This window comes from Xyrauchen texanus, chromosome 3, assembly GCF_025860055.1.
Source record: "Xyrauchen texanus isolate HMW12.3.18 chromosome 3, RBS_HiC_50CHRs, whole genome shotgun sequence".
In the NCBI taxonomy this organism is placed as follows: domain Eukaryota; kingdom Metazoa; phylum Chordata; class Actinopteri; order Cypriniformes; family Catostomidae; genus Xyrauchen; species Xyrauchen texanus.
Genome location: NC_068278.1, coordinates 57,233,478 through 57,245,691, shown reverse-complemented (window position 1 = coordinate 57,245,691; position 12,214 = coordinate 57,233,478). Strand labels below are relative to the sequence as shown.

At 38.5% G+C, this 12,214-nt stretch overlaps 1 protein-coding gene across 1 annotated transcript in view; it reads right to left on the bottom strand.

Moving 5' to 3' along the window:
* Nucleotides 1–12,214, bottom strand: part of LOC127623091 (tenascin-like) — a 69,316-nt gene that overhangs the window by 25,134 nt on the left and 31,968 nt on the right. The window contains exons 11-13 of the mRNA XM_052097340.1: nucleotides 10,175–10,567; nucleotides 4,063–4,494; nucleotides 2,429–2,707 (exon numbers count right to left, since the gene is read on the bottom strand). Coding sequence (XP_051953300.1) covers nucleotides 2,429–2,707; nucleotides 4,063–4,494; nucleotides 10,175–10,567 — 1,104 coding nt within the window. The remainder of the gene's footprint in view (nucleotides 1–2,428; nucleotides 2,708–4,062; nucleotides 4,495–10,174; nucleotides 10,568–12,214) is intronic.

Sequence of the window (12,214 nt, the reverse complement as noted above, 5' to 3'; positions counted from 1 at the left end):
TTAACTGCCTCCCCTGTTGACAATACCTCTGGATGTGGCCAGCCTTCCCACAGCCTCTGCAGATTGGTTTGCCCCGGTTGTCCCATTCCAAAGTCTGGTGACGCCTGGGGGAGGCAGTATAACGGCCTTCCCAAACAGCCCCCCTAGGGGATAAGGCCGGGTCTCTATGCACCATAGTCTGAGGGGAGAGCTGGCGTATAAGCTTGTCAGTTAGGGTTTCTTTAAGAATAGAAAGTTGGTCTGTAATTTATTTTCTGAGTTCGGCTCTTACTGTCTCCCGCCACTCTTCTAGGCTAGGTGCAACAATGGATTGGTTTGGCTGTGGCACAGAGATACGTGAGGCACAGACAGGCTCCATCTTCAGCACAGCTTCTAATGCTCTCACTTCGCTACACACCTCAATAAATGACAATGTGGGTTTTCTACACACCTGCCTTTGGAGTTCCTGTTGCACCACACCAGGCCTTAAGCCCAGTACAAGTTGGTCCCTAATAGTCATCTCGTCCTGGGCAGAGCCTGCTGGTTCCTGTTCCCTCCATATGGAGAATAGTTCCCGAAGACGGAGAATGAAAGCAGAAACAGTTTCCTCTTCCTGTTGGTGACATTTAAAGAATTGTGCCCGGAGTTGGGCTACTGGTGTTACATGCCCATACAGCCTTTTTAACTCGCTCAGCATGTCTATACTTGTTAAGCGTCTTCCTGAATTCAGTAGCCTCATCTCTCTTTTTGCCTCACCCTCAAGTGCCCCATATATAAAGTCAGTTTTCTGTTCCTCATTTAACCCTTGTGCCCTCAGCATAGCCTGTACCTGCCCACTCCATTCAGAAAAACTCATTTTGCTTGAGTCACCATTAAACCTTGGGATCCATGGGACCCCCATAAACCAAGGCATCATCATTGCATTTATCACAGGCTGACTAAATGGAACATTTTCCAGCCTGGCCCCAGTACCTTGAGACACACTACACTTTGGACCTTCAGGCTGTCCTTCATTTTCATCTGCCATTCTACACTGTGTGGTGTGGAAAGGGAATACCCTGCCGCATTTTTTTGAGATGGCATCAAGAGGCTGCAAGCATCAGGCAGACACATTTTGCTATGTCTGCGGCCAATTTATCAAGACAGAGCGAAAAAGTAATCAGTGGAAGCATCTGCTAAGGTGTGTGGCCTACAAGGTATATTTCGGCATGCCTGTCGGGGATCAAGACAAACCCTGGGCACCTCATTTCACCTGCGAGCACTGCAAAAGAAATCTGGAAGGTAAGATGGATAATTGTTGCTCGGAATTTTATGCTATAAAATCCCTTGGGACAGCAGGGACACCAAGGCGCACTACCACAGGCGGGACTGGCCACAGCGGACCGAGTTCTTTGTGGTGAGGAACAATGTCAAGTGGGAGCCACTGGTGGACCCCCGGAAGGTGCTGATGCCACCTGGACATCAAATTGGGCCTCACAAATCAATTTGTCAGAGCTCTAGATAAGGAGTAGGCTGCCTTCAATTACCTTCAAGACTTCTTCCCTAAGCTGTATGAGGCAAAGGTCAAAGCCGATGTCTTCGTTGGACCACAGATAAAGATCCTGGAGTGCCATGAATTCCCCAAGAAGCTCACTAGTGGGGAGAAAATGGTTTGGAACATCTTTGTCGCAGTGGTTCGGGGCTTCCTGGGCAATCACAAGGCCGAAAACTATGTGGAGCTGGTTGAGGCTCTGGTGAAGAACTATGCACAATGGGCTGTAGGATGTCCCTCAAAGTCCATATCCTTGATGCTCATCTTGATAAATTCAAGGAGAATATGTGAACGTACTCGGAGGAGCAAGGTGAGCGCTTCCATGAAGATGTACTGGACTTTGAACGCCGCTACCAAGGACAGCGTAACGAGAACATGATGGGAGCCACAAAATTATGCCACAAATGCTGTCGATTGAGCTTAACTTGTTTTGAATCAGGAATATTCCTTTTAAAAAATGAAAAATATAAGAAATAAATAAAATAGCCTATGTGGAGTTTGAAAAACGAAAATACTTAATTGAAGACATATTCTTTAAAAACAAGTCTTATTATTTCTCAAGTATTAAGACATCTCAATTTATCTTGTTTTAAGGATGTTTACATATTTTACTGTAAAAAATAAATCCTGATTAAGACAATGTATTTTTGCAGTGTGCATATTGAATTGTGAATTCTAAAGGCAACTACACATGACATAGTTTATGAGTAGGAGTGTTTGTGTTCACATACTTGCATTCGACTATGTTTCTGGCCTTAGGTTCATGAAATATTAGAGGAAATGCTTAAAGCACAAAAGCACCTGCTTGACACCACAGTGCCCAACTAAAATGATAAAGGTCAGAAAGAGAGAAACAGTCAAGAATAAAGGAAAAATTTGTAAATAACTAAATTCCCATATCCAGTGAAGTAAGGGTACCTGTGGCTGCTTCAGTGTAGATCGGGCCCAGGACAGAGCCCTGATGCACACCGTATAACGCTATTAAATATGGCGTGTTGGGGCTGAGCCCAGACATCCCCAGACTAAGAGCATCGCCGGATACTGAAAGGTTTTGTCTTTCTGGGCCACTGGCTGCATTTGCCACTTCAATCACAAAACTCTCAAAGGCAGGGCCCTCCTCAATGGTCCAGGACACATTAAAGCTGTCCCAAGATATATCAGACACACTCAGACTCCCAATCTGGGGCTGCTTTTGCTCTGACAGACAAAGAAATCAGAAATTAGTTAATGTCACTGGAATTAATTACATTGGAATGAAGATGGAATGAAATATGATATGATATGATGGGTGGTTGACAAATAAGGTTGAAAATCTAGTTTAAATCACATATTTCAAGTTTGCAGCAATTTAATATTTGTTTCCATATTGATTTTATGAAAAACAATTCTAGCATTTTTGGCAAAAAAACCAAAAACAAATATTTCCCCATTGAAACCCATAAAAACTGCAATATTTGATCCCAGTGCCATTAAAGCATAAAATCGTGAATTCTATGATATTCTACTTTCATTCCTGAGCCCTGGAGTTTCCACCAGATGGCGCCATTTTTCTCATGTTTAGCCTATGGAGCAAATACATGCTTTTCCCCTATTTTCTGTTTGCTGTATTATAGAGCACTGCAGGCCAACTGAATATTTGATGCAGCTAAAATTGTGTGGGTGTGTTGGTATGGATGTCAGAGTGTGTTTTGTAAGTGTGTATTAAGAAATATGCGTGTGTGTAAAAAAACAACAGTGGCATTATATAAACAAACTGGAATTGAAAGAGTTAAAATCCTGAAAATGAATGAATATTTGGTAGTAATTATCAGGACTGATGTTGGCTAAAGTCAGTGAAACTGGAAAGTATTATTAATATATAATATTTTATGGCAGTTTTTTGACGTGGACATTTTTGTCCTCTCAGTGTGCGTTTTTATTTTTTTATTTGTTTAAATCTGACACTGCACAAAAAAAAAAAACAATGCATCAAAATCAAAGTTGTTGCCAATCACTGACATATACAGACTGTGATAATCCAAGAATAAAATGTATTAATTAAAATAATTAATTTTTTGTTAGTTTTTTTTTTCTCATAATAGCAACAGTTGCATTATATAAACACACTGGCATTTAAAGGGTTAAAATCCTGAAAATGAATGAAGATTTGGTAGTTATGATGTTAGTTAAAACAATTAGCTCATTAAAAGTGGAAAATAATATTAATATGAAGTTTTTAACATTTTATTTTAAATATTAATAATATTAATAATATATATATTTTTTAATTCACTGCTCATTTTTGTAATGAAACAATTGTAAAGTATTATTCTAAACTACTTATACCAACATTTCTTTTATTTACTTATTTCTAAATAAAAACAAGATAGCAGGGACACTTTAAAAGTTGTATTCCACCCAAAAAATAGCTTAGATCACCTCTAATTTCAATTTTACTTCATAGATGAGTTTTAAAAAATGAATGAATGACATTTGTAGTATCATGAATGTTGATATGGTAGTTATGGCGCATGATAGATGACTATGGCTTTTGAGGCTGATGTTTTATGTACCTGTCTTGATGTAAACATTGACTGGTTGAGATTTTACGCTCTTCGTCATCCCGTACAAAGTAACCTCATATTGCATGTCAGGGAAGAGGCCATCTATGTGGACCTCCCTGGCATCTTCAGACACTTCAATAATGTTGTCTTTAGACTTCTCCAACGTTGAGTTGACCTCAACAAGGAAGCCATCAAAGACTCCTTCTGGAGCTGACCAAGATAGCTTCAAACTACTTCTGGTCACATTTATGACTTTTAGGTCACTTGGGGGCCTTTGATGTGGGCCCTCAAGTTCATCACCTGAGGTTTGGGTTTTAATATCCTCTGTTAATAGATTGGAGGTAGTAACCGATGGATGGACCTCCCTTTGTAGGGTCGGCAGCATTGTTGGAGCGCTTTTGACGGTCAAAGCAACAACATCAGGAGAGGTAGATTTTGGTGCTAGAGAAAAGTACATTCATGGCATTTAAAGTCAGAGATAAAAGAGAGAATAGAATTAGATGTGTTTTGCCTGTGAAAACAAGAGGTTAACATGTCATTGACAAAAAACACAATTAAAATATTGCAATGACTTGGAAGACGATTCGCCTTAAAGTACCATTAAACTCTTGTTGATTAGTGGTTCCACCAATTCTAAAACTGTTACTATAGAGCGCAACAGTGCCAGCCTACTTGTTCAGCGGTTGTGGTTCCGGAGGGATTTTTCCAAAAAAGTTTTATAAAATAATGATTTTATTAAGTACTTCATAATAGAGTTCTTAACCATGAACCGAACCAACCAGCTCCGAGGTGATTCGCAACGAAATAATAACAGAATTGGCACGCTTTGTTTGCAATTCTATGATTGGTGGATTTTCCCCCTCAGCATCATGGGTAATGTAGTTCTACACCAGAAATTCCAATAATAAACCCTATTTTTAAAGAATAAAGTTGAATTAATGTGGACTGATGACTTCAACGGAAGCATATATGCCACTGGTTAACAACCTCGGAGCTCACGGTAGGTCTGTCTATAAAGGATTAGAAGTAATTGTGAATAATCAGTTCCCCCAATGGAAACATTAATGGGATTTTTACTTCTATAAACCAGACTGTTGCGCTCTATTGAGTTGTCAAAACAACAAAATGGTCATGTAAACAACACAGCTACAACCTCAACTTCTGAGTGATTCATTCTGAACACAGGAGTGACAACCGCGTTCTACAACCAATTCAGGGGAAATTTCAGGGGAAAATTAAGGCTAATAAATACATTTTGATCACAAGAGGGGAAAGCAGCTCAATAAGCATAAACAAAGCAAAATTCTTTGGTCAACAGATGTTTACCGCAAACAGTGTGATGTTCGATTATGTTACCGATTTGCTTTGTTCACCAAGGATGCATTAAATTTAATATTTGAAAGATTAGAGTTACAAATGACTATTTCTTTTCAAATAAATAATGTATTCTTCAAACTTTGTTCATCCAAGAATCCTCCACTTGCCGCAATGCAAATGTTCAGCATATATTGTTAATTAAAGCTGCTCGTTTAGAACCTGTGAGGAGTCTGTTTCTCAAATTAGAGACTCTGACGTACTTGTATTCTTGTTGTGGATCTGGGGTGTCCACTTTTCTCTCTGTCCCGGTTTAGATCAAGTTTGTTTTGTTCTTTCAAAACAGAAGCGCATGGAATAGCCTTCATCTCTCAGAAGAACAATAAATTGATGATTTTGAGGAGAAATATGTTTCTTTTTGGTTATTTTTAAAAACTAATTTTGACTTGCAAATATAAAGTAACTGCAAGTGTACTCAGCTGCTCAGCTGGAAAAAGACACTATGTTGAATGCGATTTCCACACTTCATAAGTAGCACATTGAACATTTCATTTCTTGGTCGAAACTGAACGTTCTGAACACATTTGATTTTTTCTTTAAAAACAAAAATAGCCAAATCTATTGGATATTTCCCTTCATTGGTGTCTAGACTGTAGAACAGACGTTCTTGAAGAGTAATACAATACAAAAGGCTCAGCATATTCACTGGCTGCCAAAAGTTTGCAATATTTTACAGATTTTGCTCTTATGTAAAGAAATGGGTACATTTATTCACCAAAGTGGCATTCAGCTGATCACAATGTATAGTCAGGACATTACTGATGTAAAAAACAGCACCATTAATATTTTAAAAAAGTCATTTTTGATCAAATGTAGACAGCAGCCTTATCCTTGAGTAATCATGCTAAATTGCTAATTTGGTACTAGAAAATCACTTGCCATTATATCAAACACAGTTGAAAGCTATGTGATTCATTAAATGAAGCTTAACGTTGTCTTTGTGTTTGTTTTTGAGTTGCCACAGTATGCAATAGACTGAAATGTCTTAAGGTCAATATTAGGTCAAAAATGGCAAAAAAAAGAAACAGCTTTCTCTACAAACTCGTCAGTCAATCATTGTTTTGAGGAATGAAGAATGAAATGGACAAAAAAACTGAAGATTTCATACAACGATGTACACTACAGTCTTCAAAGACAAAGCACAACTGGCTCTAACAAGGACAGAAAGAGATGTGGAAGACCAGATGTACAACTAAACAAGAGGATAAGTACATCAGAGTCTCTAGTTTGAGAAATAGACACCTCACATGTCCTCCGCTGACAGCTTCATTGAATTCTACCCGCTAAACACCAGTTTCATGTACAACAGTAAAGAGAAGACTCAGGAGGCCTTATGGGAAGAATTGCAAAGAAAAAGACACTTTTGAAACAGAAAATCAAAAGAAAAGTTTAGAGTGGGCAAAGAAACACAGACATTGAACATCAGATAATTGGAAAAGCATGTTACGGATCTGAACCCCATTGAGCATTTGTGGGATCAGCTAGACTGTAAGGTGCGTGAGAAGTGCCCGACAAGACAGTCACATCTATGGGAAGTGCTACAGGAAGTGTGGGGTGAAAGGTCACCTGAGTATCTGGACAAACTGACAGCTAGAATAACAAGGATCTGCAAATCTGTCATTGCTGCACATGAAGGATTTTTTGATGAGAACTCTTTGAAGTATTTTAAGAAGTTCTGAACATTTCTTTCAAATCGTAATAGTAATTTTTCACGGTATTAATGTCCTGACTATAAATTGTGATCAGTTGAATGCCACTTTGGTGAATAAAAGTACCAATTTCTTTCCTAAAGAGCAAAATCTGAACATTAAACCAAACTTTTGGCCACCAATGTATTTGTGCATTAAATTACACAACACTTAAGTACTTGTGGATGGTATTGTGAGTGAAGAAAACCATATATTTGTGCATTATTCTGGTGTGTGAATTTCTAAATTGACCGTGTGTGGATATGTTGTTTGCATGTGTGGATCAGTTGCCCATGGATCATTGTTGGATGGATTCCCATGTGCATCTGTCGATCTGTTGCTTGAATGTGTTCTGGCAAGTTACGATAGTTAACATTGTACAACCACAGACGCAGAATATCCCACACATTTATGGGCGGAATATGCTATTTAGTGGAGAAAAGATGTAGCCAGTTTGAACGGGAATGCTGTTCCCCCATGAAATTCACTCCGTAAACTCCGTTCCCCCGCATTTCCAGCCCTGACTACATCAACCATTGAAATTTCGGGTGTGACTCCTGTATTCAGTACACATACGGCAATATTTTTAAGGAATTCACTCACATGAAGTCAAAACTTGTAACAGTGTGTACGTGACCAACATGTTTGTGTCAACCCTTTTTAAAAATGGTGTTTTATCACGAGGTACACACAATTGCAACATGCTGTCTGAAAGTTTCAATGAAATATGAGGTTTGAAATGCTGCAGGCAATAAAGCTTCCTTTGCATGCAAATGATCAGATATCTGTGATCTTCAGTAATTCAAATCTACATTCCTGTATGTGGATTTAAATGATTATGTCTGACATTAATGGCTTTGATGAGCCATTAAATGATGAAGTTTCCAAGTAGTCCTCCAAAGGAAAGTACATGGGACACTTCAGACTGATGGGGAATCCATGCATATCTCAAGAGGTTTTGAGAGAAACACATGCATGAAGTTATTTTGAGGGCTTAAAGGGGTCAAAAAAACATAACGAGCAATATACTGTGGTAATCAGCAGAGTTGAGCACCATTGTGTTGAATTGAGAATGCCTTTTAAATTCCCATTAAATAACTGAATTTGAAACAAATTTGAATTGAAGTAGCAGACAGGATGTAGAAATTGAATTTATGAAAGTGGAAATAAATTGGAATTCAAATTACAACATAACTAATTGTGTAAACATTTTAATTGCATAAGTTCATTAATAAATAATTCATGCTTAATATGCTAAATAAGTAATGAAAGCACCTATGCTGTAAATGTAGTTTTAAAATCAATATGCTTCATTATACTGCATGAATTTCCCATTAATTATCATAAACACAACATATGGGGAATTTCCTGAAAACATCGCATAATCAATGTTTGAAATGCCACTAATATATATATATATATTTATTAGGGATGCACCGATGTATGTGCTCAGATATTTATTGGCCAATCAAGGACCAAATTAAAACCATCAGCATATCAGTTATAAGCATGAAAACGCAGATATAAAAAACTGATGGTTTATTTATATTTAATTAGTAACACACATTGTAAAAATTCTGAGAATTGAAATGCACAATCTAGAAATAATAATAGCCACAATACTTTGACTTTTGAGACTTTGGTATGATACTCATTACATTTAAATTTTATCCAAAGCTACTTACAGTGCACTTATTACAGGGACAATCCCCCCGGAGCAACCTGGAGTTAAGTGCCTTGTTCAAGGACACAATGGTGGTGGCTGTGGTGATCGAACCGGCGACCTTCTGATTACCAGTTATGTGCTTTAGCCCACTACGCCACCACCACTTGTTATCATGCATCTCCTATGCATCATTCATTAATGCTGCATCATTGATTGAATTAAGATATGCAATATGACCTTGCACGATTACTACTTTAAACATTAAAAGGCTGCGTTTCAAAACATACCCTGCATCCGAAACTGTGTACTGTCACAGTATGTGCTGTATTTGATAAAGGACGTACTTATCTTTCGGCAAAACAGTAGGTTCTTTTAGGTATGCATGCGAGTAGTATGAATAGATTTCAGACATACTTCATCCGGGGACGTGGGCATTGTCTTGTGACCCGCATATATGGTGTAGGTACAACAACCGTGAAAACTATCAGCACTGGTTTTGTTAAACAAGCCTCAATTAAGCACAAGGAACAATTATCTTGGTATATATAGTACTTATAGTTGAGAAGAAGGTGTCCGCCTTGTGATTCACCACCTCTCTTTTAAATCTAGCGTTTTGAATGTGACGTCACCTCAGCTCCTGAGGGATTATGGGATAGTTAAATGTCCAATTAATCCGCACTTCAGAATCTCACCGGAAATAGTATGTCATCCGGGTACTTCTCTCATACTGCTTCATGAATACTGTGAATTCTGATATACTACTCCTTTGGCATACTGTTTTTGGCATACTATATAGTAGGGAAGTATGAATATTTGGACGCAGCGATAGTCTGCATTCAGCACTTCAGTCAGCACTGTGTGAGCAAGCGGCGCCCTCTAGCGGTCTGGACGGAATTATCCATTATATCTATTATACTACTATTATAGAGAATTTAAAAGTGGGTTTTGTTCCTTTGGTTAAAACTTTTTATTTTTCCCATGATGTGTTTGAAATTTCCGTGGAATTGCTCAACATTTGCGATTCAAATTCCAATTTAAAATCCTGTACGTTGTGGCCATTTGAATTCAAGGTGTTGCCCAACTCTGCTTTTCAATGCATTTCGACATGCATTTTCACCACACAATTTCGTTCTGTCTTTCGGTAGTTACAGTTTTCCTAAAGGCTTTTGTGGATCTTTATGGTATGAGCTAATAAGCAGGCATATACACATCCAGTTGTTGATGACATCCTCATGCATTTCTACGTGCTCAACCATATCCCATATGGGAGCCTTTATATCATGCAAAATTTGTCATACCATCCTTAAGACATATTAAATTAATTTAATTGCCATGGTACTAAGTGATTAGATTGGTAATACAAGTAACTTGAAACCCAAAGTAAAGTTTATACCTGTAACAGCAACTGCCTCTAGAAGTGAAGACCTTTGGTTACTGGATATTCCATAAAGCTTTACATGATACTTTGTGGATGGCCTTAAACCCCGGATTTTAGTGCCTGCCACCTCCCCGTGGAGATGAACCTCCTTGTTCCATTTCCCTGAGAAATCTTTAAGTTCTACAGTGTAACTATCATAGCCAATGTATTTATTTGACTCCCACATGAGATCGAATCCATTGAATGTGACATTAGACACGATCAAGGTGCCAGCCGGATCCTCGTGTCCACTCCCAGAGAATGGGCTCTCTGAGTTGTCGAGAGACACAAAGCTAATGACATTGTCATCCATGCCTTTGACAGAACTAATCTCAGGGAATGTGTTGGCTAGATAAAAAGTGAAAGATGCTACAAAAAACAAAACAAAGAAACATAAAAATGGAAGAACAACAAGTGAGGCTTCTGATAACATAACACGTGCATTTCTCATCGCCAAGACCAGCTATGATTGAATATCATCCAGGCAGGTACATAAAAATACAACTAAGTATTTGTATCAAGTAAATAACTTATTAGCAAATGCAACTCACTGTGTTCTAACCATGCAAGTCTCAAGCGACAAGTAATTTGTCTGTCCAAAAAGAATGGGAAATGGCTTCGAGTACAATAACAGCCAATCAGAACATATTTGGTGTTTAATAAACAGCTATGTGGAGCTGAAATTTAAACCAATGAGATTTCACAATGGGCGGGGCTACCCAGCATGGCGGTGGAGAAATATATACAGAGCGACCGCCTTTGCGCTTGTGGTGGTCATGGCTGCTTTTCTAGCTTGTCGCATTATTGCATTGAAGCTGGTTTGAACACAGTGTTGTAAACTATGGCCAGAAATGTACTTTACACAAGTACGCAAATGCAGACGTGAATTGTTGGCCAACATTGCAAGTTTGCCACCCTGTTGCACATACTCTTCTGAGGCGATAATGAACCTCAGTACACAAGTACTGACACATTTTGGGTTGCACAAATTTCATCATGAACGTTTGCATTCATGCACTTGCATAGAGCATGTTTCGAACCAAAGGGGCCGTTCACACTGAACATGTTTTTGTGTCTGTTTCAGCTGTTTTTCAATTAGGGATGCACGATATATCGGCGGCCGATATATTATTAGACGATAACATGGAAACATTATAATCGCACCGATAATGGAATTACAGACGATATTTTTGCTAATAATTTGATACAGTTTATTTGCTTGCGGCTGAGCCAAGCTCATGTTGCTCTGTGAGGATAAATGGTAAATGGTCAGCACTTATAGCTCCTTTTTAAACTTAGCGGTATTCATTCACCCATTCACACACACATTCACACACCAATGATGGCAGAGCAGCCATGCAAGGCACTAGCCTACCATTGGGAGCAACTTGGGGTTCAGTGTCTTGCCCAAGGACACTTCGGCATGTGGTGTCGTGTGGGCCGGGAATCTAATTGCCAATCTTGCGATTAGTGGCCAACCCGCTCTATAATGGGAAATAACACATTGAGACATACAGAACAGCATAGCAAGTCTAAACACAACCTTAAGTGGTGCATTTTCTTGAAAATTCTCACAGAGTGACTCAAGGTGGCAAAACCACAACTGCACTCGCAGTCTGACTGTTAGCATAAATATTACACCATGTACACAGAGATTAGGGTTAGTTTTGTGTGTTTTGTTGTTTAATGTTCATTACAGGGAATTTATCGCCTCATTTTGGTTTGATGCATTATTACAGCTGTTTGAAGTTCACTATTCTATCTCGGTGAGCGAGTCATCGGGATTACAGTAAACACTGAAATAAATGGGCCCCCATACAATTTATGCAAGTGTATTGTCATTTATTTGTCATTCAGATCAGCATTCATCTGTAATATAGGAACATTTCTGGTTCATGTTACATCTGCCAAATTTAAATTCCAAGCTTTTAAATGACACATATTTTTCAAATTAAACTTGAAGACATGAGAAGCTTTTTTCTAAATATTGGTTATTGGTATCGGTATAGTCCACAA